General features: G+C 40.0%; 4 protein-coding genes across 5 annotated transcripts; 1 reads left to right on the top strand and 3 right to left on the bottom strand.

The window, feature by feature from the left end:
• Positions 1-96: 96 nt before the first annotated feature.
• On the bottom strand, positions 97-4,307 carry LOC117464862 (gastrula zinc finger protein XlCGF57.1-like). Its single transcript, XM_034107584.1, has 3 exons — positions 4,109-4,307; positions 2,898-3,083; positions 97-1,840 (listed from the first exon to the last, which is right to left on the bottom strand). The coding sequence occupies exons 1-3, from the start codon at positions 4,194-4,196 to the stop codon at positions 300-302; spliced, it is 1,815 nt and encodes a 604-aa protein (XP_033963475.1). The 5' UTR covers positions 4,197-4,307; the 3' UTR covers positions 97-299.
• Positions 4,308-5,594: 1,287 nt separating this feature from the next.
• On the bottom strand, positions 5,595-8,903 carry g6pc1a.2 (glucose-6-phosphatase catalytic subunit 1a, tandem duplicate 2). The gene is made up of 5 exons (XM_034106819.1): positions 8,597-8,903; positions 8,402-8,511; positions 7,445-7,565; positions 7,030-7,145; positions 5,595-6,496 (listed from the first exon to the last, which is right to left on the bottom strand). The coding sequence occupies exons 1-5, from the start codon at positions 8,824-8,826 to the stop codon at positions 5,994-5,996; spliced, it is 1,080 nt and encodes a 359-aa protein (XP_033962710.1). The 5' UTR covers positions 8,827-8,903; the 3' UTR covers positions 5,595-5,993.
• Positions 8,904-9,787: 884 nt separating this feature from the next.
• Positions 9,788-13,461, top strand: g6pc1a.1 (glucose-6-phosphatase catalytic subunit 1a, tandem duplicate 1). The gene is made up of 5 exons (XM_034107719.2): positions 9,788-10,145; positions 10,229-10,338; positions 11,183-11,288; positions 11,375-11,490; positions 12,340-13,461. The coding sequence occupies exons 1-5, from the start codon at positions 9,928-9,930 to the stop codon at positions 12,843-12,845; spliced, it is 1,056 nt and encodes a 351-aa protein (XP_033963610.1). The 5' UTR covers positions 9,788-9,927; the 3' UTR covers positions 12,846-13,461.
• A 5,589-nt stretch (positions 13,462-19,050) lies between these two features.
• On the bottom strand, positions 19,051-25,578 carry psme3 (proteasome activator subunit 3). 2 transcript variants are annotated; one of them, XM_034108020.1, is made up of 10 exons: positions 25,431-25,578; positions 24,764-24,796; positions 24,608-24,670; positions 24,073-24,177; positions 23,925-23,973; positions 23,434-23,552; positions 22,180-22,316; positions 21,982-22,036; positions 21,469-21,555; positions 19,051-19,737 (listed from the first exon to the last, which is right to left on the bottom strand). In XM_034108020.1, exons 1-10 carry the CDS (start codon positions 25,470-25,472, stop codon positions 19,657-19,659), a joined length of 771 nt encoding a protein of 256 aa, XP_033963911.1. In that variant the 5' UTR covers positions 25,473-25,578; the 3' UTR covers positions 19,051-19,656. The 2 variants fall into 2 exon arrangements, with proteins under 2 accessions (XP_033963911.1, XP_033963912.1); XM_034108021.1 differs by lacking the exon at positions 19,051-19,737 and adding an exon at positions 21,753-21,804 and having other exon boundaries at positions 21,471-21,555.
• Between the last annotated feature and the right edge of the window lie 58 nt (positions 25,579-25,636).

Here is a 25,636-nt window from a genome sequence, read left to right as displayed (position 1 = left end):
TGAAGAGAATAACTAAGAACTAATCAAAAGGGTAAAGCAAGATAAACAGAATAACAGCAATACATGTAATGAATATATTGTGAACACAACTGTAGGTAATAGTGAAGAGTTGGGTTTTTTATGATGAACAGACCAATATTATATATTTACCATCACAAAAGACAGAAAAAAATGCAACTCCTAGCAACTAAAAAGATGGAAAATTACAGAGTTCAGCTCTTGTTATTGATATCCTTATCTCACTCTTGAAAAGAAAGTGAATTAGCGTATTATCAAAATGTTGAACTTCTCCTTAAACATTAAAGACTTTGTGTGGATTCCTCTGGGTGAGTCTGAACATGTTTTTTCAGATCCTCCTTCCTTGTGAACCCTTTCCTGCAGACGCTGCAGCTGTGCGCTCGCTCCCCCTCGTGGACGCCCATGTGTTTGGTCAGCGAGCCACTGGCCGTGAAGCTTTTCCCACAGACGTTGCACAGATACGGTTTCTCTCCGGTGTGCGATCTCATGTGGATCTTTAGTGCTCCGCTTTTATAGAACTTCTTGTCACACACGCTGCATCGGTGAGTGGACTCTCCTGTGTGGATCATCATGTGTGTTTTCAGAGTCCCCCTCTGCCTGAATCCTTTCCCACAGACGCTACAGAGGAAGGGTTTCTCTCCTGTGTGGATCCTCATGTGAGCCATCATGTACTCTTTAAAGCTGAAGCTCTGCCCGCACACGCTACACACGTACCTTTTCTCCCCCGTGTGGACTCTCATGTGTCCCATTAGATTTCCGTTTTGAGCGAACGCCTTCCCACACACGGTGCAGATGTACGGTTTCTCTCCCGTGTGGGTCCTCATGTGCATCTCCAGTTGTTTGTGGCCGTCAAAGTGTTTCCCACAGACTTCACAATCATTCGTCTGGATGTAGGTTTGCAGGTGACGTCTCAAGCTTTCCTCGGATTTGAAACGTTTCCCGCACACGCCACAAACATCTGCATCCTCCTCATCTTCTAGCACATGCCTCACAAACGAGGCTCTGTAGGAGAAAGACTTGCCACATACTTTACAGAGGTATTTCGGATTAGATAAAGCCTTGTAATCTTTAGCTCCTTTTGTTTTTGACTTTCGTAAACAAGGTCGGTCTTTGATCTGTTCCTTCTCACTGTCTCCTTCCTCACTGTCCTTCCACTCCTCATCACTGTCCTCTTTATTCCCAGAGCCCTCTGCCTCTGACTGTTTCTCCTCTGAATCCCTGCAGATGTTTTCTTCCTTGTGCGTTTGTAAATGCACCTCCAGGCTTTCGTCGGAGTCCAGATGTTTCCCACAGGCTCCACAAAGATCGGAGTTCTGTTTGTGCGTAACTACGTGTTTCAGAAAAGACCGTTTGTAGTGGAAAAACTTTCCACACACTCTGCAACAACTCTGTCCTGCAGTCGGGCTCTTGTTGGATGTGAAATTGTTCCTTTTATGTTTTTTTATTTTCTTCCCAATGACCCCATTGAGGAAAGACCTTCCACACAGTTGGCAACAATCCTCGCCCCGACTATGGCTCTGAAGTGATTTGAGATGTTTTTCATTTATCTCACTGTTATTATCTTCACTTGGAGTTTCTGAATTGTTCGATGATAGAACCTTAGGGTTACTTTGTGTCTCCGTTTCCATCATAGTCGAGGTTCCCTTTTCTGCTCTCTGTGCTTGATGGTTATATGAGTGCCCAGTGTGGATTAAATCACAGTCTGTGTCTGTATAGGCGTCTTTAAACTTTAAATGTAATGTTTTCTGGAGCAGACTGGATGCCCTGCTCTGCTCAGAAGAAACATCCTTTTCAGTGTTTGACCCAAGGAGTGTCAATCTCTCTAATGGGAAATGAGAGAGAAAATTCAGCATGGTTGTATTGTAAACTGCATAAAAACACAGACACCGTAAACAAATATTCCCTTGTAGCTGTGGGAGCATGAGCAACAAAAAGATCTCTATTCTGCAACACTTCCTTAAGTCGACAAAGCGTGAACGTTTGACACAATATATATATATATATATATTGTGTCAAACGTTCACGCTTTTTTGTAGGGCTGTACCCGAATATCCGAGTATTCGTTCGTTGGAGTACTATTCGGGTTTCAATTTCGTTATTCGGATATTCGTTTTGTTTGTTTTTTCCCTGTTTTTTTTTCAAATTGAATTGATTGAAATCTCCAATATCAACGTAAGAGCTTGTGCCTCTTCGGGGGGTGCTAACACTTAACCATAAACGTTATTGTTTACTTTCTCCGTCTTTATATGTAGATATTACTTTTCTCCGTTAATCTCCGTCACGTTGTTTCCAAAGCAACAACAACTTCCTGTCAACAGCGCTACCTCTCCTTCAAAATAAAAGCATGTCCATAAATAGGAGACATATACAACTGCAACGAAAGTAACAAACACAATGCCATATCCTTTTCAATTTCAAAGAACACAAATTGGGTTACTGCGCGGGCCGAATATTCGCTGCTGATTACTACCGAATATCCGGAGCCCGAAAAATGGTATTCGGGACAGCCCTAATATTTTGGAATCATTTCAAAAAGGCGTGTTAGATCTATCACAAATGTAACAGATTACTATTTATCTTTGCAAAGCTGTCCACAAATGTTTACCAGAAAATCTAGTCAATGATAAATGTCTGAGTAAATGAATAAGCAAATTTAACACATTAAGGATGGTAATTATCAAAGATTCATACTCTACATAAAACACAAACATAAATGCTTAGCATGGGTGTGTAATTCATCTATAACTAACTTCATGATTTCACTTTTGTTTGTTGTGCTGTGCATAATGATTAATAAAATGATGATGGTAAACAAATTGTATGTATATATAACTGTACAATTATAAATCATTTTTTGGTTTAAACATTATGTAATGTACCTGAGCTGGGTACATTTGTCTCAGTTTTAAGCATGACGTCGGGCGGTTGGCTTTGGCTCTCCTGGTGGGATTCGGTCACTCGTGCCTCGTATTCTCCCATCATGTCCTCCAGGATCCTAAAGATCTCGTCTGCAACCATCGACAGCCGCTTGTGTACAGCTGCCCTGTGCTGTTCAGAAGGCATGTCTGGAGAAAGGGAGAAAAGAAAGAAATAGCTTTAAGTATAAACAAACGACAGAATAATTCAGCTGATCCTTGCTCCCCATATATAATTCATTAATTTGCCCTTTACCAGAGAGGCTTGTTTTGTACTTCAGTACTTTTCTTTCTTTTTTAAGTTTGTGTGGATTTTAGGATGAAAGTACAGTTTGGTTTAGTTAAAAAGTTATGCGTTTATCCTTAAAATTGGTGACATTTTTGAATAAAGATGAGCATAATATACCCAAGCTCTTGATCTTGACCATTCCTGCTCCAAACAGAACAAATCTGTATGTATGTCCACTGTAATACTTATTTTATCATGTCATTCCAAAACATATTTAGCTTTGGTGCAGTTAAAAAACTGCTTAACTTAAAGTTTCATCACATACACAAAAAAAGGTCACACAACGTATCCAGTTCCAGTTTATATCTTACATATCAATACAAAAGTTGCACTATTGTATATGGTGAAGAACTTTGAATGAGTTACTGTTTATCTTGCAGTTGATTGATACATCACCTTTTTAATTATCTGGAAGGACAAAGTAACTTATGGTATCAAAAATGTGTAAAAAGTACTATACTGGTATCCAATATGAAGTGGAGTAGAAGTTAAACGTAGCAGAACATTGACATTCTCAAGCAAAACACCCAGCAATTGAAAGTAATCAAGCATATTTACTCAAGTACTGCCCTCAAGTACAATTTTGAGGAACGTAATGTGCATAATAAAGACTGCTTTTTGTACTACTTCTGTAGGCAACATATGAATGCAGCACTTTGACTCGCAGTAGTGTATTTCTACACTCTTTTATGCTTAAGAAAAACATCTGAGCACTTGTTATAGTTATAATCTACAAACTAATGCATGTAGCTTATAACTTCAACATTTTAAATAAAGTACTAACGTTACTTTTCCTTTGGGAGATAACAAGAGAACATATTGATTTCATGATGATTAGTTGACTTGGTGGTGAATAACGTGTGTGTTGAATGTGTGGTTCACATGCCTGCTGCCTCCTCAGAGCTGAAGATCTGCTCCGCGGCCGCCGACAGTCTCTCCGCCAGCAGCGCCCTCACCGCCTGCAGTTTGGACATCCTGGAGTCTTAAAAATACTTTTTTAACATCGAAACATTTGTGTTTTGCTGCAACAGCACCTGCAGACACACTTTTATCAACAACACAAACAAGAGCAAGCTCAGTGCTTCCGGGTCTTCTTCTTCCTCTGCATGGTAAATCTAAAGCTAGATGGTGAAACACCGCCACCCTCTGTTCACAAGTGGTATTACAGATGATTGTGTCAAAGCAGCGGTGAAAAGATCAAATATTTTTATGATCAAATATTTTTATGACGCCCGATCCTCGGTCGTCGAAGTGCATTTAGAGAAATTAGATGTCCTTCAACATGGCGCGCTGAAATTCATTTCCGGGTCACTACCGGAGGACCGAGGAGTCGAGGAGTCGAGGAGGGGGATTTGATGAAATGAGAAAGGGCCCCAGTTCATATATGCAGAATAGGTAGTGCGGGGCCTTTTGAATGTCTGTGCCAAAGAAGAAACTAATTATCGTTATACGCCCATGGGGGTTGAAAAACAGCAGTAGTGACACAGTCTTGCACAACGCAGTGTTGTTGGATGTTTTGTGTCCATTCGAAAAAACACAAACAGACAAATATTGAATGTTCATCTTGCACTGTCAGCCTTAGACAGTCCTATGACGTGTGCGCCTATGTCATCGCAGCAGGTCAGGCTAAAGGCCAGGGCTTTGGTGCTGAGTTAATGATTATATCACACTCTGTCTGTGCCAAAATGGTATATTTATCTTTACAAATGTTCTAGGCCATTAAAAAAGGGATTTTTGGAAGAAGGCCATGTGTGTGTGTTCATTTCTGTTTACTAAAGAAATTAGAAAATGTTGCAAATTAAACTAAGGAAGGATTAATTTGGGGGGGTCAAAGATAGAGTGACAATTAGTTTTTTTAGGGGTGGAGCTTTTACATTTTTTTATTTGTATAAACAGAAGTGTAAAGTGGCTTAATTTAAACAAGTACTGTAATAGAGTACAATGTTAAGGTACTGTTTATTTTCTTGAGTATTTCTATTTAATTTTAAATATTTGACAGCTTTAGTTACTTTGCAGATCCAGTTTAATGAAACAAAATAGAAATAATAAATAGAAAAAGGATGTAAAATGATAGGTATAGTTTCCCAGCAGTCATCTTTATTTTGTAGTTGATATAGTTATAATTCAAATAAAGAGTAATACTGTGAAAAGGGTCACCTTTGATAATTTGGTTAATTTTGCTACTGATTTATCTTTTATTTGACCTGAGTAACTTTATTATTCAGTGATAGTAATGTTGTTTACTTTCACCATGGGAGGTGGAGTCTGCTCCATGGGACTGGATCAATTAATGGTGGTAATGGATAAATACTCATGATAAAGTAGAATATGAGCCAAGTCATTTAATACATTTTCTATATATTTTTTATTAAAAATATTTAAAACAGTTTCAAAAATACTTTCTATAACATTTAAAATACATTACTAATACAGTTGAAATACCATGCTGTGAGCGGTGGCCATTGTCTTTAAGATGAGGTTAAACACAACAAGTGCAGCGTGTGTGTTCATTGTTGTTTTTTCCAGGACTCAACAAATTGAATTATCATATTTTGCTAAACTCATAATTGGTGCCACTCAGCATCCTGGAAAGTGCTTCACATAATGTCACAAAGAGTGTCCAAATCACACAAGTGACCAATTCACATCTTATTGGCTCTTCCCTGAGGAACAGTTGGACATATAAAAACAAAAGCACCAGAGGAACGTATTCTTTCTTGATCCGGAAGAGACTCCTTCACATGTAAGTGTGTCCAATCCGAGTTCTTTTCTCAAAGTCCCTTTTTGTTCTGCAGGCTCAGAGCTCCTTTCACACAGTACGGGATGATGCTGACGGTGACCAGAGGCACGGTGGCACTCTTGCAGAAGGACAGCAGGTAGAACAGTGCTGCGGTGTGCGTGGGAGGCTTAAAGGAGTCGAACAGGTGCAGCAGGAGCAGAGTGCTGATGACGCTCAGCGCTTTGACCGCCGAGCTGCTGCTCTTCTTGGTCTCGGTGTAGAGGGGTGAGTGCAGGCCCAGACCCAGGCCGAACAGCGTGCCCATGTTACGCAGGAGGCTGGCGAAGGGCGTGGAGTCCATGTGAACCCACTCTGGCTTCACACACCACTTCTGAGCCTTCTCCAGGGTCCAGAGCAGGTCCACACCCATAGCTTTAAGCAGCAGGTAGAAGCCAACAGCGAAGCAAGTCAGGAAGAGAGTCGTGTAGAAGTATTTCTTCATGCTGGCGGTGTAGATCAACTGAGTTCTGTTGAAGGCTTCTGCCACGATTATACCTAGAAAACAATGGAATATCCAGGTTAATATTTGGAGTTATAAAGTACCGGATACCACTAAGATATCAGTAATCCTAAGGTATAGGGTACGCAATACAGTTAATATAAATAAAACATTGGTATTTGATACCGCAATGCATCGATTTAAATAAAATATTACCAAGTAACAAAACTAGTCAAACAATACCTGCATTCAATAGTTTTTAGAAAAAAATGAATCTACCAATTGTTTGGTTTTGCTCTCCACCAATCAGCGCAGGCGTTCTTTGATTAGATGCTACTGTAAGTATGATTGGCCCACAACCGCAGGAGGCTAAAACCCTGTGGGGTTTAGTCAAGTTGAGCATGGTAAAAATGTAATATTTCAATAAGTTGGATGCTTTTAACAACACCTAATGCTCCATGTACATAATGGCTATCAAATGAGTTAGCGGAGAATTGTATAAGATGAAGAACTCTTTTGGTATCAGTACTTGTATTGGTACTGGTATTGTATTTTTCTAAACAATACTCATCCCTAGAAGGCCACTGACCTGTTATAACACCAGCTACGACCTGGTGTGGGAAGTGGGCGGCGATGAAGACCCTTGAGAGACAGACACACACCTGCACTCCCCAAAACAGTGTCCACAAAACAACCTTCAGATACCTGTGAAAAACACATTTCATTTGAGTTTGAATCAGCAATTTAGATTCAAGACAGCAAGTCAATCCTTTAAAGCAATATAACAATTAACTCAGTGCTTTCTTGCTGGTCATGAGAATTTCAGCTGCCTGGACGTCAAAACAAGCCACATATAATCTCCACTCTCCAACCATGGTTCTCAGGAGTCAATGATCAACCACAGCTCAGGACAGATAGTGTGTCCACAATGATAAGCTCAGGGTGGAATCAAATGGTTAACAACGCAGACATGGATGAGTACAATGTTAATTTGTTTGACTCACCAATCTTTGTTGCTGGATTTCTTGATTCCAAATTTCTTCTTGGTGATCATTATGGCGAGGATGGAGGTCACAAGGGTGTAGTAGACTCCTGCAGCTCCCATGGAGTGGCCAGAGGGGCTTCCTGTAACACAAACAGAGAGGGGGGTATCAGTGGCTGACTCACTCAAGTATAGTGACTACATTGTTCATTCAGCATTTTTGGTTGTTTCATAGAGAATTAATAAATAGAATAAAATAAGGAACATCTTTAAAAACAGCAGTGAAAGTAACCTAGTACTGTACATGGACTCAAGGTCTACTCTGTACCCAAGCTATTTTATAGTTCTTCTTACACAATTTAAGCTTGTAAAATACAATTGAGTTTTTTTCTGAAGTAGCTTATGCTTATAAAGGATATGCCATGTAATATTGTTAAATTCACCTCTTAACTGTTCAGATGACCAAAAGTGGTACAATTATTCAAATATTTCTAAAGATTTGAGAACAATTATAGGTTTTTTCTCAAATCAGTTAAGTTCTATTTATATTATGGAGAACCTAAAAATTGAACTGATAGTACTCGTGTACTTTTACTTTTGAATGACTTTACCGGAAAATAATATGTTATTCAATGCTTTATTGTCACTTAAGTAAAAGGTTTGATTACATATTCCTTCAAGACAATACCTGGGCATGATTAAAAGGCTAGATTAGAACAGAACAAAGCTGTTATCTGCCCAAAGGTCCTAAGAACGCACTGTGTGGTAACTGGTGTAGGGTAATTTAATTAAGTGCACCAATGAAGCACAATTGTAAATGACAGCAAGATGGGTCCTTAAATAATAACAAAATCTGCAGCCTATATTGCACCCAAGTACAGTGGGTACATTGATTTTGTAAAAACCAATCTACGATGATATTCCAGGAACTTCTGAGGAGTTGGGGTAATAAAAGCAACCCATTAGGGACATTTCTCACCTGGCCCGGTCTCACAGGTGATGGGGTATTGCTCAATGTGAGGACGAACTGTGTTTGCATAATAATCCGCTTCATGGACCCACCAGTAAGGCCTTTCACCGAACAGAATCCTGAAGAAGACGACATAAATATACACTCCATCATGGTCTAAAAACATGTTGAAAAACTTCTAATTGAAAGATTTACTTGACTTACCATTTGAACACCAAATTGAGCCAGTCTCCGATCACAGCCACCCATATGAGCTTGATGGCCACTGGAGACCGCAGGTGGAACCAAAGAGGGAAGAAGATGAAGAAGGTGTTCCTAAGGTCTGCCACCCAGGAGACCCAGAGAAACAAACCCTGGGCATCCTTAAAGTTTGTTTGCAGGTAGTGGGTGGTGCTCACCCCAAAACCTGACATGGAGTCCATTAAAGCGTTCATCTTTACCTCAAGAGGAAGGGAGAGAAATCTCAGTCTGGTGCTGTGTGAGTGACAAATACAGGACTGTTACTATCAGTAACACAGCTGGTAGGTTTTATACCTGAGGGACGCACCGCCTAAACGCATGCTCACACTGATCTTTGGACCTTACACGTAATAAAACACCCGGAGACAGGAGAGTTTTGGAGGTTTGTCACACAAACATGTTGAACAGATAGCGGGAAAACAAATCGTCAATAGTTTTTAGACACGGAACTACTGTACGCAGCACAGAGAGGAAGTCAATTCATGGCTGTATTTCACAATTGTGTAAATAAATAAATGGATCGTGAACAAATCAAAGAACTTGCACAACAGCATTTGCTTTTCAATTGACTGCATGATATTTTTTTTATTAAACATTAGCTATGTCCTTTTCTTTATTTCTCATGTATGCAGCCACTGAATGATCACGGTTCAGTTATGTCATTGTGATTTCTGATCTCCTGGTGGAGGCAGCCATGTGTAGGTTACATAAGGAGATCAATGATTCAATGATTGGGTTTGGACTGAAGCGGAGGAGATAGTTGTTGATAAAACTGAAGGAGCAGCTTGGCAGGTTTTCGGTTGTGTACAAGTCTGTCGGGACAACAGGTTTTGCAGAGACCTGCCTCTCATATTTGATCTTATCTTTAAAATAGCTACAGTAGGAAGACACAAATTACGCACTCTGCACACCCAGGATCAAATGTGAGCCAAGATCAATGGATTTCACAAGTATGAGTTCAGAACAGAAGCTACTTCATATTCATTTATAAACAGAGGGATTACAAAACAAAGGGTTTTGTTAGATATCTGTGATATGTCAGAGGGGCGGCGACTGATTTGTGTTGGATGGATTTTAGAACAAGGGGGGGGGGGGGGGGGGGGGGTAAAGGTTAAGGAACCTGTCTGCACTGTCCCAAAGGCAAACAAAATGTGCTAGCCTTGATTAAAGTCCGATGGGGATCACACAGGCAGCACAGAGGGGACTGCCTGCCTGGGAAGAGCTTGGCAGCAACCTAACTTAGAAACCTAGACTCAGATTTAGTGCACTAGCCTCAGGCAGGAGGTTGTGATATCATGGATCTTCTCCACAGTTGGGGGGTAGAGCTGGTGGTCCATCTGCAGACCACACACAGCAGACACAAGGGCTTGTTCAGCCTGGCGTCCACAGTGGCCGACCTGCACACCACGTTCTTCTGCTTCTTCCCGATCTGGTTCCACCTGCGGAGGGACACGGGGCTCAGGCTCATCTGGGTGGCCGTCCTCGGAGACTGGCTCAACTTGGTCCTGAAATGGTAAACAACTGTTGGAAGTAATGCCTATTGAAACGCATACAAATACATGTTGTATTTTGAGTTTATTGTTGTTTTCATGACAGGGTTCTGTTTGGGGAGAGGCCGTACTGGTGGGTCCATGAGACCCGGTTTTATGGAGCGGGACCGGCCCCTTATCTGCAGCAATTTCCAATAACATGTGAGACTGGACCAGGTACACTTCATGACCTGCAGTGGATCACGTGATGATTGTTATTGTCTTGAAAAAACGATTGACTCAATGGAATGGTTTATCTAGCAAAGTCATCATTAGCCTTGTTGATAATTAAAGGGGAGCACAACTAAATTAAGAACTCCAATATGATATCTGCAGGGTTTAGGAGAGTTCAATCAATATTTGTGAAGATCCTCACAAATTAATTTCACTCAAAGAAAGTGTTTTTTGTTCGTTTTTTTATACCCAAATGAGCTAAAAATTGTCTTTAGAGGGATTCAATACTTTATACCCGATAACCTCACGACAACAAATTTGAGTTTAAGCACACTAGTGCTTGATTTGACTCGAGATACTTTTATCAGACCATAGGAGTAACATGTATGAATTTATAAAATTGGCATAGTTCCACTTAAAGTACTTGATTGCCAGATAATATCTTGAGTGTTTGGCAGACACTCATTGCATTGCACTTTGAATTAATGTGATAACTATAGGTTATAAAAAGGTACTCTACTACCTTTGGCACTTTGTAGTGATTTGTATCTTAAAACGCTTGTGAAGGAAATTACTTTGGATTCCGCAATTTAAAAAAAAAGAAAATCCGGCACACAACGCACTTAATGCATAGAGGTTACACAACAAAGGTCCTTTTCAAATAGTATCTAATCATCATTCTTAGGTTAAAACAAGTTGTTCTGGCGTTGACTTTGAAATTATTGTAAATCTAGATCTAAGAGATCTAAGTTTAAAATAATTTGAAAAACGTTCTCTGAAAATCCAATGCAAATTATGTGATGTATATTGATTTGGTGAAGTCTGACAGTAAGTCTGTTCCCTACAGGAAGCCCCTCAGGTCATGCTATGGGTGCAGCTGGGGTCTGGTATGTGATGGTGACGGCGCTACTAGCTATTGCCAAAGAGAAACGATGCCCCCCTTTACTGTGCAAGTGAGACTTTGGAAATACAACCAATTATTTATTTGAAACATTAATAATCTGTCGTGCACTCTTGCTCAGTTTTCCTTCTTTGTCAGATTATTTCAGGTAGGCCTGTGGACGCTCATGCTGCTGGTAGTGCTGGTGGTCTGCATGTCCAGGGTCTACATGGCTGCACACTTCCCCCACCAGGTTGTTGCTGGAGTCCTTACAGGTAAGTCTGCCAGAAATATTCAACAGTCATACATTTTGTGTTGATGAACAATGTATGGCATATGGAAGTCCTAAGAGGCAAGTGAGATACAAAAGATATTGTCTGATCCTCAGTGTTTTCTCTTTTGTGTTTATGACTTAAGAGGTAGGATGCATTTTCTTAGCTACTTTGATTCCATCTGTGAAAATAGATGGAGTTTTGGGAAGTGTTTTTCTTTCAGGATCAAGTGTTTGTTGTTGTAATACTCATTTTGGCCAGGAGAGGCTCTACCAGGTGAGTTTTCATGTATCCCTGCACTCTTAAAGGTCCTATGTCATGGCCATTTCTACTGATCATAATTCCATTGTTGAGGTCTACTAAAATACATTTATATTGTGCAATTTTCTAAAATTACATTGGTTTCTCATACAGCATCTCTGTATGTGTATTCACTCTCTGTCCTAAACGGCTTGTTGGAGCCGTTTTACTCGCTGCAGGGTGTACTTTGAGGGTTTGTGACTTTGCAGACCGTTTACATGCAGAACAAGCTACATAACACACAAGGGGATGGGTAATAACCGGAAAAGCATGACATGGGACCTTTAAAATCAAGGTTCAAGGTGAATTAATTAACAGGGATTCAAATTGTTGTTTTAAATACTTCATAATCCGACACGTGTTTTTATGTTTTTGCCTATCATGATTTCCATACAAATGTAGCTACAGTTATCTAACAAATAATAGTGTGGATGTGTTCAGGTAAAAAATATCAGTGAGAAGTATGTGCAATCAAACCATTACGCACCTACAATCCTATGAAGCTCTTCTGGCCCTCTGTTAAACAGATCACCTTCTCTGTTTTTGTGTCAGGTGTACTTGTTGCTGAAGTTGTCTCGAAGGAGAAATTGATCTACAGCGCCAGCATGAAGAAATACTTCTACACAACTCTCTTCTTGACCTCATTTGCTGTTGGCTTCTACCTGCTGCTTACAGCTGTGGGTGTGGACCTTCTGTGGACGTTTGAAAAAGCCCAGAAGTGGTGTGTGAGGGCAGAGTGGGTCCACATGGACTCCACGCCCTTCGCCAGCCTCCTGCGTAACATGGGCACGCTTTTCGGCCTGGGCCTCGGCTTGCACTCGCCCCTCAACACTGAGACTAAGAAATATACAAGCACCGGTTTTAAAATTGGATGTATTATTGTCTCCCTATTTATGCTCCAGCTGTTGGATGGATGGACATTTGCCTCTGATTATGACATGATTTACTATGTCCTGTCTTTTGTTAAAAGCGCGGTTGCACTTTTAATCCCGACCACTCTGGTTCCCTGGGCTATGCTCTGGATTTGCAAAGGAAATAGAGATGACAAGAAGTTGTGATTCAGGAACAACTTCTTGTTTAAAGTCAATTATTAGATTTGTTTTCTATGTGTAGGCCTACCTCGTGTTTAATGCACAAGGACATTTTGACTTTTAGGACTTTGTTTAATGTGCTTGCGTGGATATCAGTTCCTTTAAGGCTTAAAGGAACTGATATCCACGCAAGGGCCATTTCAATTTGTTCAACATCCTCCGAGGGCCGTACAAATTATTGACCTCTGCTTAAAAATCACAGCCCATTAATTTTGCCTTTCTTTCATGCTTTGCAAAGAAAAAGCAACCTCTTAGTCCAGATAACTTGCCATGACTCGCGTATGCATGCACGTGCACGGTTGTGGCATGACCACCAAACAGAAATATATGGACACAAGATGTGTGCAAATGTATTTAGTTTCCTATCCATGTGAACGTGATTTAAGTGTGGGGGGGCATGCTCCGGGAAGTTGAAAGCATCAATGTGGTGCACTTTGAGAGCAAAATGAAGAGATCTATGGATACATCTCAACACCCATATGAAACAGAACTGTACGCAGATTTACTTTTTCTTTATGAATATTTTCACTCTCCTTTTAAACTGTATTGTTGTTTATTAATAACAACTTGTTTTTTACTGTCATATAGTATTTTATACCTGGTTTTATTTGTATAACTATAATGATCATATAAATATGTGCCTTTGCCTCACTGGTTGGAGTGAGGCATAGCTAGCTAACCAGATGCTAATAACAAGTTGTCCGTCCGACTGACGGACAACTTCTCACTTCAAAAAAGAAGAAGAAATCTAGACCGCAAAATAATTAAACAAGCGAGTACCTGTTTTTCCTGGCCAAGGACAGGTTCCATGAACACAACACGAGCGTAACGTGGTTATGTCTCGTCTGAAAGGAGTGTAGACTAGAGCAGTGGTTCCCAAACTTGTTGTGCCCAAGGCACACCAAAGGACAAGTACAAATCTCAAGGCACACCGATTGTGCAAAATAGCCCTTATAACACGTGTTATCACTCATATCATATAAAATATCTGTAAATGTGCATAAGTATTTACTAATGCCAAATAAAATGTGACAAAGACAACTATATTACGAAATATTTCAGAAATTTATTTGAAACTTTATCAAATTAGGCTTAATCAAAGCAGCAACACACTCATTTAAACCAGACAGGTCACAAAATAAAAAATGAGGCAAAGGAAACTCAGCAGAAATTCAGCACAGAGAACTGTCAATGCAAGGAAGCTGCATTGTCCATGGTCCTGAACTACACATTATAAATGTAACATTTCAGCAATCAGCATTGAAACATGTGCTATTGTAAATATGTTTGCCGACTTACAAATTAGTGAGATGCCTGTCGGGGCGCGCAGAATTTTGTGGTGGCACTGAGGAGAGGGCCACTCGCAAGTCCTGTTCAACAGAGAGCCGTGACCTCCTGTTGTTCTTCATGTAAATCAGAGTAGAGAACGCCAACTCCAGAGATGGGGTCATTACTACAAAAATGTAATATATTACATATTACTTTTAAAAAAAGTAATATGTAATATATTACATTTTTCTCGTTACTTTTTCTCGTTACTTTACTCGTTACTTTACTCGCCAAGCACGTACGAACTGCGCATGCGTGAGTGGCAATAACTTTCCTTTCCAGCAGGCGGCGGTAGTGTGTATTTGTCATTCAAAACAGGCAACAACCCGGAAGACAGAGAAGAAGAACAGACTACGTTATATAAACAAACAACAAATAGCGTGTGCGGTAGCTTCACCTTAGCATGTGTTCTTTGCAGGTGTGTGTTGAGGTTTGACGTGGTGTTTCCAGCAGTGGATAACAGCTTCTGGCCTGGACACAGTTTGCACCTCACCGTCACATTCCTGTCTATTCTTCGGACGAACTCAAAATAATGGGCATACCTCCACCCCTCAAAAGTTATTGCTGACTCAGCCATGTTTATGCAGCACTGCACGTGGAGATGTGGACGCGCAAATCGCGCAGATTACGTACATATAAACCTACAAAGTACTGATATAGTAAATAAAAAAAATATTATTTCTGTGTAGTTGTATATTGCAATAATAACGTATGGTTGTCACAAAATCCCACGGCACACCCGGACTTGCTTCACGGTACACCAGTGTGCCGCGGCACACCGTTTGGGAAGCACTGGACGAGAGTGCTGACGGAGAGCACCGGAACGCCACTCCAGCTCCTCAAATATTGCAGTACCCATAAGGAGCCGTACACACCACAGTGTTTGCGTGGCTGTGTCTTTAGTTGTAAGCACAGTGGCGATCTGTAGTGATGGCAAAATGAAGCTTTGAATGAAGCATCGAACCACTTGGACAATTGTGTCGGAAATAGGTTCATTTCTCGAAGCTTCAGTTACAGCGACCTCTCCTGGCGAAGTGCAAGGCTGCAGTGGGTTTAACGTATCTTTGCCTTGAAAAATATTCGATGCACACACACACTAAGACTGAATATCATGTTCTATTTGCAAATAAAGATTGATAATTGTGTGTATTGGGTTATTGAGAAGAGACTAGAGAGTGCTGGACATTTGTTTGGGAGGAGAGGGCCTTTTATCAGTTATTAAAGTTGAAAAGCAATGATTAAAATACATCTATTCCAGGCTTTGAACCAGCTGCGCGAGGACATCGCCGCATTCGGGCCGCCGGCTCTACCCACTGGGCTATATATTCCTTGAAATATTGAACTGTTTTTATATTACTGATAATTGTCTTTTTGTTCACAATTTCTCCACGAAGTGTTTCGAAATGGCTTGCTCTATAATGATACTACAATTCAAATGCAATACCAACAACTCAACAGCAACAACGCAAACTACGACAACAACCCACACATTGCGCATTGTTTAGAGCGGTTATAAAGTGTTGAAGCGCTCACATTTGAAACTGTTTCAACCTGTCACCTGTCAGAATCGAGACGAGGCAGTGCATTGAATCGCGTGAATGGACCGCGAACCAGTCAAGTGATTCATTCAGGAAATGAAACAGTTGCTGCTTCGGACGTCACATGTCACGTGATTTGAAGCAGTTGCTGCTTCGAACGTCATATGTCACGTGATTTGAAGCAAGCTTCGAAGCACTGCTACTATGGAATAGGAAGTCCAGGGTTGAAGCTCCGTTCGAAGCTTCAGTGTCAAACTGCCATCACTAGCGATCTGTTGTTATTAGCATCTGGTTAGCTAGCTATGCTAACGAATTTAAAGAGCTTTTCTACAACCAGGCGGAGGAGAGCTCTCTCCTGAAAGGCTCAAATAACCAAAGCTCAGTGAGGTTAAGGCACACCTTGATATGATCATTATAGTTATTAATGAGACATTAGAGACTAAATGAAAAACAGGTATAAAATACTATATGACAGTAACAAAAAAGTTGTTAAAAATAACAAGAATAGAGTTTAAAGGTGGGGTAGGTACGTTTCAGAAACCGGCTCGAGATACACTTTTTGTTATATTCCATGGAATGCTCTTAACATCCCGATAGCAATGAATATCTGAAGTGCTTTGACAAAAAATCCATAAAAAAATTGCCTCTGTAGAAGCCGTAATACTGTAAAAAGTACAACCAATCGATTGGATGGCCAACCTGCCTGTCAGCCTTCCATCGGGGCACAAACTTATCTCGTGCCCTCATTGGTCATGTGTGTGTTGGAGGAGGGGCAGATTTTCTCCGGTTGTGTATTTTCAAATTCTAGCGATCTCGAGCCGGTTTCTCAAATTTACCTACCCCACCTTTAAAAGGGGAGTGATTTGGAAAATATCCAAAAAGAAGAATCTGCTTACATTTCTGTTTCATGGGTGTTGAGATGTATCCATAGATCTCATAATGTTGCTCTCAAAGAGCACCAGATTGATGCTTTTAACTTCAATATTTAAAAAATAAATCTTCCCGGGGGAGCATGCCCCCGGACCCCCCCTAGAGGAGGTTAGGATAAATCATGTCCACATGGACAGGAAACTAAATACATTTGCACACATCTTGTGTCCATATCTTTCTGTTTTGGTGGTCATGCCACAACCGTGCACATGCATGCATGCGCGAATCATGGTAAAATATCTGGATTAAGAGGTTGCTTTTTCTTTGCACAGCATGAAAGAAAGGTCAAATGAAAGGGCTGTGATTTTAGTTTTTTTAAGCAGAGGTTGAGTTCAATCATTTGTACGGCCCTCGCAGGATGTTGTAAAAATTTAAAAGAAAAATGTTCTCCACCCCTGCTGTAAATAATAATAAAAACCCTTGATTTATAACTTAATATCTCTGTCTCCTATTGATCTGAGTATATTATAAAGAATAGCCAGTTAATTTAAGCATTATAGCACAGGCCTTTGTCAGATGGTATATTACGCTGTTTCGAATAGTTCTCTTTTTTCTCACCATACCTGTTTGCATCACTATATATAAATCTCTTATTTTCGTCAGTCCATGCCATTTTTTGGTAATACGCTAGTTGGTTATCAACCTCATGGTGAAACCTCAAATTACCTTTTACTCTTGGTTTTAGTAGATTAAGCAAAGAAGATGAAATATGTATTATAATTGAACTTCAAAAGGTGCTGGTTGGCTGATTTTTTCACTTCTGAATAAAGCCAATATAGTTTTCCCCCCATGTTTCGAATCTCTATGCTAAGCTAGGCTAACAGGCTCAACAATTTAGATGCAGACAGTAAAGTGAAATAAAATGATGTTTCATTTTTGTTTAAATTCGGCCTTCAAGGTCTGGTCAACTGTCTTTTCTCCCTGAAAAGGGCTCTACACTGGAGGCTCTTTTATTGGATAGTCTAGAGATTTTTTATACAAACGTAGTTGGAAATTCAGAAAACAAAAGTGCTTCATCAGCAAAATGATCAATACATTATGTTTTAACAACTGTTCTATAACCATTTGTTTCCTATAAAGAATTGTGCTTATTTTACAATTGCTGGGCTCCCCAATTGGATTTCTCCGAATGTCTCAGACTAATAGCCTACTGATTAATTCTCTTTCAGGAACAACCATTACATATTAACCAGAGCATGTTCCCTTCACTCGGCAGTCCCACATAGTGACACAGCCTTTCACCACAGCCATGCGCTCTCGGGTGGGACATGGAGGGTCAAGGGGCAGAATACGTAACAGTGTGTTTTTTCAGGCTCTAAAAGAAACACGTTCGGGCTATTAAAGGATGTACGTGAGATCAACAGGATTGCAGAGAAAGACGAACCTCTGGAAGTGTGCATATAATATTATAAACTGAGGGCAATTAGATGTCAATTTAAGTAATTGAAGTAATGATAAAACAAGTATTACATTATTTCCTATCATGTACATTTCTTAAAATACCAAAGTTATATATTGTCATTTTCAAAATTGTAAGATTTAGTCTGCTATGCTATGTTATGCCAATGTGGTTTAATTTAGCTGTGCACAATACCGTAGACAGGGTCAAAGTGAGAAATCTTTTGGTGACATAATCATTGTGGATAGTGATATTTCCCAACTGCAAATCCCAAGTGTGTTTTCTCTTATCTCTGCGGTCCCTCTTAAGTGTTTCCGCTGCTTATCACATGAAGCCATATCTATATGGTGACGCTCTAGAGCAGGCTAGATTGTGGGAGGGTAAAACAGACAGAGGGGGGACAGGCACTACAACTGCGTCAGAAACATTGAGCAACACTACCCTGTTTACATCAGTTGACTTTTAAATGATAAGGCAGTGTTTGAATCTTTACCACTAAGAGTCCTTTGCTTTAGTGCCTTCATTTTAATGGATGTATTATTACAGCTTCTTCTTAAGATACTGCATTCAACAATTATTCAGGATGTGATGGAACTTTTTTTCAACAGAATATTGACCCGAACTCCGAGCATTTATAATCAACAGATAGCTTTACATCCAAATGTCAAGGCATTTAACAATATAAACGTTTTCATTTAGATAAATGTGCATTTATTGCAAAGAAAATTGCACAATATAAAATTATCTCAATCTTGGATACAAACTGTATATTTTGTGTCTTCTGCTAATGCAAAGAGAGCAACAGTGACATCTGCAGGTCTAGAGAAAACATAGCTACATGTTTTTTTTTACTGTGTGCCTAAACCATAACTACAGTATGAACGTTTAATTAAAACCTCTTTACATGTGTCTATAAAATTATCTTCATTATATATCTAAAAGGATATATATAAAAAAACATAAATGCCAAACGTAGTTCTTTTATCAAAAGGTTTTATTCAGTAACATCAATGCCTTAACATAAGAGATGCTTTGGTGATTCGGGAATTTTCACTGAAAACTAATAAGCATGTAGACCTAAAACCTGCTTAGTATTCAGATGTTACTATTATACTGTGTACTGTATAACATTCGGAGAAAAAACTAAAACAGCTTTCGTGCTGCGTATCCTCAAGTCTATAATGGATGTGCAACAAGAAAGATGGTGTAAGAATCAAATAGAAGACTTAAATAAAAAGGACAATTCAGTAAAGCAGTGGACATGAAACAAACCACTTTGCTTTGAATTATTTTAAGAGATATAAATGGAGCTGAGGACGAAATGTTTAATTAAAATTAAAAAATACATAGAGCTTTTTGTTGTCGATGATCTATTTCCCCATTTTCCATCAAAGGGTTTCAAACAAGAACAATATTTTATATTTAAAACAAAAACATGTGTCCGTGTATGGATGCTTTGTCCTTGTACTGGGTGGTGATGATTGTACCGTCGGTGAAAGTTGAGTTGTAGTCCTGCGGACGAGGGCTACTGCAGCTCAACAGGCATGATAGGGTGGAGGAGGCAGAGATGGCTGTATGAACATCAGTACAACGCTTCAGTATTACTGCTTCTAGGCTTCTTGATCTTCTCTATGTTCTTCAGGATCATGTCGTGTAACGTTACCTTCACAGAAAATAAAAGAGACCATGTGGAAAATACAGCTTACTGTTGAAATACTTCCATTGACTCAAACAAATATTACACTGAACAAAAATATAAATGCAACACTTTTGTTTTTGCTCCCATTTTTCATGAGATGAACTCAAAGATCTAAAACATTTTCTATATACACAAAATAACCATTTCTCTCAAATATTGTTCACAAATCTGAAAAAATCTGTGATAGTGAGCACTTGTCCTTTGCCGAGATAATCCATCCCACCTCACAGGTGAGGCATATTAAGATGCTGATTAGACAGCATGATTATTGCACAGGTGTGCCTTAGGCTGGCCACAATAAAAGGCCACTCTGAAACGTGCAGTTTTGCTTTATTGGGGTGTCTGGGGGGGTCCGAAAACCAGTCAGTATCTGGTGCGACCACCATTTGCCTCACGTAGTGCAACACATCTCCTTCGCATAGAGTTGATCAGGTTGTTGATTGTGGCCTGTGGAATGTTGGTCCACTCTTCTTCAATGGCTGCGAAGTTGCTGGATATTGGCAGGAACTGGAACACCCTGTCGTATACGCCGATCCAGAGCATCCCAAACATGCTCACTGGGTGACATGTCCGGTGAGTATGCTGGCCATGCAAGAACTGGGATGTTTTCAGCCTCCAGGAATTGTGTACAGATCCTTGCAACATGGGGCCGTGCATTATCATGCTGCAACATGAGGTGATGGTCGTGGATGAATGGCACAACAATGGGCCTCAGGATCTTGTCACGGTATCTCTGTGCATTCACAATGCCATCAATAAAATGCACCTGTGTTCGTCGTCCATAACATACGCCTGCCCATACCACAACCCCACCACCACCATGGGCCACTCGATTCACAACATTGACATCAGAAAACCGCTCACCCACACGACGCCACACACGCTGTCTGCCATCTGCCCTGAACAGTGAAAACCGGGATTCATCCGTGAAGAGAACACCTCTCCAACGTGCCAGACGCCATCGAATGTGAGCATTTGCCCACTCAAGTCGGTTACGACGACGAACCGGAGTCAGGTCGAGACCCTGATGAGGACGACGAGCATGCAGATGAGCTTCCCTGAGACGGTTTCTGACAGTTTGTGCAGAAATTCTTTGGTTATGCAAACCGATTGTCTCAGACCGATTGTCTGGTCTCAGACGATCTTGGAGGAGAACATGCTGGATGTGGAGGTCCTGGGCTGGTGTGGTTACACGTGGTCTGCGGTTGTGAGGCCGGTTGGATGTACTGCCAAATTCTCTGAAACGCCTTTGGAGACGGCTTATGGTAGAGAAATGAACATTCAATTCACGGGCAACAGCTCTGGTGGACATTCCTGCTGACAGCATGCCAATTGCACGCTCCCTCAAAACTTGCGACATCTGTGGCATTGTGCTGTGTGATAAAACTGAACATTTCAGAGTGGCCTTTTATTGTGGCCAGCCTAAGGCATACCTGTGCAATAATCATGCTGTCTAATCAGCATCTTGATATGCCACACCTGTGAGGTGGGATGGATTATCTCGGCAAAGGAGAAGTGCTCACTATCACAGATTTTTTCAGATTTGTGAACAATATTTGAGAGAAATAGTTATTTTGTGTATATAGAAAATGTTTTAGATCTTTGAGTTCATCTCATGAAAAATGGGAGCAAAAACAAAAGTGTTGCATTTATATTTTTGTTCAGTGGATATGAGAAATAGAAATAATAACTTACATATTGATTTCTGAGCTCAGAAACTATGATCTTCAGACTGATGTATTCCTTCTCATCGATCTCAGTTACTGTGCGCCGATAGTCCTCCTAATAAAAAAGATAAAGTTTATCCAAATATCAATATTCATGCTCATATTCACTTAAATTAGACACAATCTCACAAGGGCCAGACAACTTCTGTTTTCTTTACTGCTTTATATTTTATGTTCAGGGTAACAAACCCATTTTTTAAAAATGTATTTATCTTATACAATTTTTCAGTAATAGCCATTGAATGTATTTACATTCTCTCTATAGAAGTTTTCATTGTTTGTGGGAGGGACAGCCACTCTCGCCCTGGAATAAAACCGCATTCACATGCACAAAAGATTCATTAAACACTTATCGTGACTTTATCAGCATGCCAGTGTCGAGAACCAACAGTAAAGGAAAATGCAGTTTAAAAATGTTGAAACTCTACCAAAATCAACCCTTTTTCATAGACAGAAAGTGCTAACAAAAATATTTACTTACCACATGTGGATATTTTGCTATTTTAGAAACGAGCTTTGCCCTTGTGATGTAGTATCTAGAAGTAAAGAAGACAGTTAACATTGCTAAAAATTATAAATTATAAAGAACAAGTTAACAATCAAACACAGGAAAATAAACTGTAGCATCTAAGTCATTTGACATTAACCAGCAAACAATATGGTTAGGAATTTGAAAGACCTTGATATCTGGTCAAGGTAAGATGCTGCCTCCCCTTCAACTGTTCTGAGTTCAGCTACCGTCTCCTCCTGGATTGACACTCCAAAGTTGTTGCCGTCCTCTATTCTGGGGATTAGCAGCTGAACCCACATTTTGACCTACAGAAGAACAAAAAAAATGCTAAGAACAAAAAGATGCAACATCTGTAAGGCTCACAGTGAAGTATAGACGTAGATTGATCATGTCCACAACAGTTGCAGTAACTGTCTGGAAACGGTGGCCACTAAATACTAACAATAACTTTCTTCATTAACAGGTTGAATGTGAATACGTTTAGGCTAGACAAGTTGTTCAACCAGTTATGACGCGTTTCCACTGCAGCGGGTAGCTCGCTTTAAGCGTGCCGAGCCGTGCCCCATAAAATCGTGGTTCTAGGGCCAGGAACAACCAGGCTGAGTCGGGCTGAGTATGCTAAACTAGAGAGAGAATCGCTGGCAAGGGGGCTACAACTACAACAAGATGAACATATTTGACCGTGATTTAATTGTAATACACGTTTCTAAATGATGCCGAAGTAACAACATACTGATACCGGTTAGTAAAAACCATGAATTAATGCTTTGACAAGTCTGCAGACAGACGGCAGGCGAAAAACCCTTTTTAAATGCGTGTTTTCTAAATGGAGCTTGGCTAAGCTAACGTTATATATGCTCCGACCGTCCACACTCACAACAACGGCCTATACAGACATAAATAAACCAGCGACTGTATTCGCCATGACACAGACAGTCTGTGGTTTGTACTTGTTTAACTTTTGTCTAGTTTCTGAACAGATATGAAGAGCTGTGAGCTCTGAGTGCTAAGAGCTAACGGCTGTGTTGTTTTTCTGGGGCTCTCATTGAAGATGACGTCACGGCTCCGCCTACACTGCGTTACTATAGTAACTACCCCAGTTCCTAAACTGTAATGGAAGCGCAGCATTAAAGTGAGCCGGGCCTAATAAGGCCTAACCAAACCGAGCGAGGCCTGCAGTGGAAACGCGCCATTAGACAAATAGCTTGCCCTTTTAGAAGTCTCTTTAGCAACTGTAAGTTTTGAATTAAGAAAAGCCTGGCAACTCAGAATAGTTTTCACACCATCAATAACCTTATATTAGTCTTAGACTTGTTTTACAAATGTCTAGCTATATCATGTAGGTTTACTGTTGGTATTTTAACATTCAGCTTCTGACGCAGGAGTATGACCCTGGGACAGGATATAAGAGACATTACTTACTGTGTTACATTTCTCTATGAGTGTCCTGATCTCTGGTTTGACTTTTTCAATGAGATCCACAAGGGTTCCGTTGCTCTTCATCATCCCACCAGGCATGACAAAGACCTTGGTGCCAGTCACTGCGTTACACAGGGAAGAGAGAAAGGAGGGGAGAATATTTACGTTTCAAACAGGAAAGCAGGAACATTTGGTATATGTATCAGCAAAGAAGTGTTACCGTAGCGAAAGAAAAAAACAAACTGTAAAATGCGTTTTAGTTCCTTGCAAGAAAGAAAAAGTTTCTCTTTTGATGTGAGCTAATAAAGTAAAGACACCACTCATATCCAAACATAAGAAGGCTGTTATTTACAGCAGAATTATTCACATCTAAATTATTATTATTGATCCTAGAAAAAATAATGAATGGTGTCCATTGATCCAGAAAAAAAGTAAAGTAAGTAGAATTATTTCCCTTTAAATCTATTTGACCTAGTTAATAGTCTTGTACTCACCCTTGTCCTCCCCACCTCCATCCTCAAGCTTTCTCTTTTTGGCATTTTGCTGAGAAACAGATACAAACAGGATCAGGCTACACACTCCCCTCTGCCATGCACACATTAGTTATTGAGGATTTAATTATTCTCTAAAATGGAGACTCACAGCTTCTAATCCGTCCTGGAGGTTTGAGAGCAGAATGGGGTCTGGCACAGTCAGGTTTATTTCTGAGTGTATCTCCTTCAGATTAGCGATGTTTATGATTGGATCCTGAAAATCAACAATTTTACTAGCTGTTATTTTATAAATAATTATCGGTCTCTTGGCAACATCAAGGGTTTGGTGATATACAAATATATACTGTAGGACTATAAAAAATGTATCGCCTGATAAATAATTTTGACAAACCATTTTTTTCAGTTTTGACCTTTTATATGAGTGTCTTTCTCCAAGTTTGTAATGACATATCTGCTTCTTGGATTTTGTATACATTTTGGATGAGATTAATGAAACACCTTGATGTTACTTACTTGATTAGTCAAAAACCCTTTTTGCCATGTTGTATGTTTTTTATTGTTACACACCAAGGCAAATTCCTTGTAAGTGAAAACCCCCAAATCTCCCACTTCTAACCAAGATGTGCACAGATCTAAGGCTCATCAATGTGTGTTCAGTTGAATGGAAATACAGTACAACTGACCTTTAAGAAGTGATCGAGTTCCAGCAACTTCTTTGGGAAAAAGCATGCAACTAGATCTTCTGCCTAAAAGAAATGCAATATTTTAGATACTTGTAAACCAGAATAGTTTTGATGGCAGTATGTTTGCTGTGTTTTTTTTAATGTGACACTACTTACTTCTGAAGTAATACGTTCCCTGAAAGCATCGACCTGCAAAAACACAACACAAGGGTCCACAAATGTACATAACCTTAAACTTCAACAGCAGGTAAACGCAACATACACATCAATGCATTAGTAATATTAGCCTAATATAATTTAAAGTTAAAATGATTAGAAAATGTTACTGCACAGGGAATACGATACATTTAGTTAATGTTGTTGATGAATACTTATAGGTAAGTAAGGTTTGGGATGATCAATAAATGCACTGTTTTTTTACTTATGACCATACACAGTCTAGGTGTAGCAAGTGTGTCAGTAGACTATTACAATTTAAAGCTATATCCCTTGTTAACATAACGCAGGTATGTGAGCGGCAGCTTGTTTAAGTGGCTCACTTGTGAGCTCAGGCCTATATAATGCATGTCCTCTTCACAAACATTGCTGCAACGTTAACTTCCACACAAGAAGCGTATTGTCTTTGTGTATCAACACCTGTTAGGAGGTTTGACAAGTTCATTCCAACAGGCGGGCAACAAGCCGGTTAGCCGCTTTTAGATAGCTAGCTGCTGTTAGCTTGAGTTCTCATATCATGCTACAAAACGTGGCTAACATGCTAGCAGGCAATAGCAACAACACGTCGTATAACCTCAACTGGGCTTTCCAGAAACACAAACCTTACCTTGGTTTTAATTTCATTGTCCACCTTGAGGAGCGAAGACATCTTATGTGATCAAATAGGTGAAGAAAAGAGTGTTCCAATAGCATTAAATTGGCCTTTGAAACGTGTGTGTGGATATTTTACCTGTCAGACACACTTTGTGAGCTTAAAGATGACGTTGTTGACACGCGACAGGAGAAAGGGACTCGATGTTTGGACTGCGCCTG

The sequence above is a fragment of the Pseudochaenichthys georgianus genome, chromosome 19 (genome assembly GCF_902827115.2).
Source record: "Pseudochaenichthys georgianus chromosome 19, fPseGeo1.2, whole genome shotgun sequence".
Classification (NCBI taxonomy): Eukaryota; Metazoa; Chordata; class Actinopteri; order Perciformes; family Channichthyidae; genus Pseudochaenichthys; species Pseudochaenichthys georgianus.
This window is presented reverse-complemented; position numbering and strand designations above follow the sequence as displayed.

What these genes read in the sequence shown, in the direction of transcription:
- LOC117464862 (XM_034107584.1), bottom strand. Translation starts at nt 4,196, where the DNA reads ATGTCCAAACTGCAGGCGGTGAGGGCGCTGCTGGCGGAGAGACTGTCG. An exon ending in CAGCTCTGAGGAGGCAGCAG is followed by an intron (nt 3,084 to 4,108) that starts GCATGTGAACCA and finishes CCCTTTCTCCAG; the next exon opens with ACATGCCTTCTGAACAGCAC. An exon ending in GACAAATGTACCCAGCTCAG is followed by an intron (nt 1,841 to 2,897) that starts GTACATTACATA and finishes ATTTCCCATTAG; the next exon opens with AGAGATTGACACTCCTTGGG.
- g6pc1a.1 (XM_034107719.2), top strand. Translation starts at nt 9,928, where the DNA reads ATGGATCTTCTCCACAGTTGGGGGGTAGAGCTGGTGGTCCATCTGCAG. An exon ending in CTCAACTTGGTCCTGAAATG is followed by an intron (nt 10,146 to 10,228) that starts GTAAACAACTGT and finishes TTTTCATGACAG; the next exon opens with GGTTCTGTTTGGGGAGAGGC. An exon ending in AACATGTGAGACTGGACCAG is followed by an intron (nt 10,339 to 11,182) that starts GTACACTTCATG and finishes TGTTCCCTACAG; the next exon opens with GAAGCCCCTCAGGTCATGCT.
- g6pc1a.2 (XM_034106819.1), bottom strand. Translation starts at nt 8,826, where the DNA reads ATGAACGCTTTAATGGACTCCATGTCAGGTTTTGGGGTGAGCACCACC. An exon ending in CACCTGTGAGACCGGGCCAG is followed by an intron (nt 7,566 to 8,401) that starts GTGAGAAATGTC and finishes TTTGTGTTACAG; the next exon opens with GAAGCCCCTCTGGCCACTCC. An exon ending in CGTAGCTGGTGTTATAACAG is followed by an intron (nt 6,497 to 7,029) that starts GTCAGTGGCCTT and finishes ATTGTTTTCTAG; the next exon opens with GTATAATCGTGGCAGAAGCC.
- psme3 (XM_034108020.1), bottom strand. Translation starts at nt 25,472, where the DNA reads ATGTCTTCGCTCCTCAAGGTGGACAATGAAATTAAAACCAAG. An exon ending in AACTCGATCACTTCTTAAAG is followed by an intron (nt 24,178 to 24,607) that starts GTCAGTTGTACT and finishes GTTGATTTTCAG; the next exon opens with GATCCAATCATAAACATCGC. An exon ending in CTGAGCTCAGAAATCAATAT is followed by an intron (nt 19,738 to 21,468) that starts GTAAGTTATTAT and finishes TTTTCTGTGAAG; the next exon opens with GTAACGTTACACGACATGAT.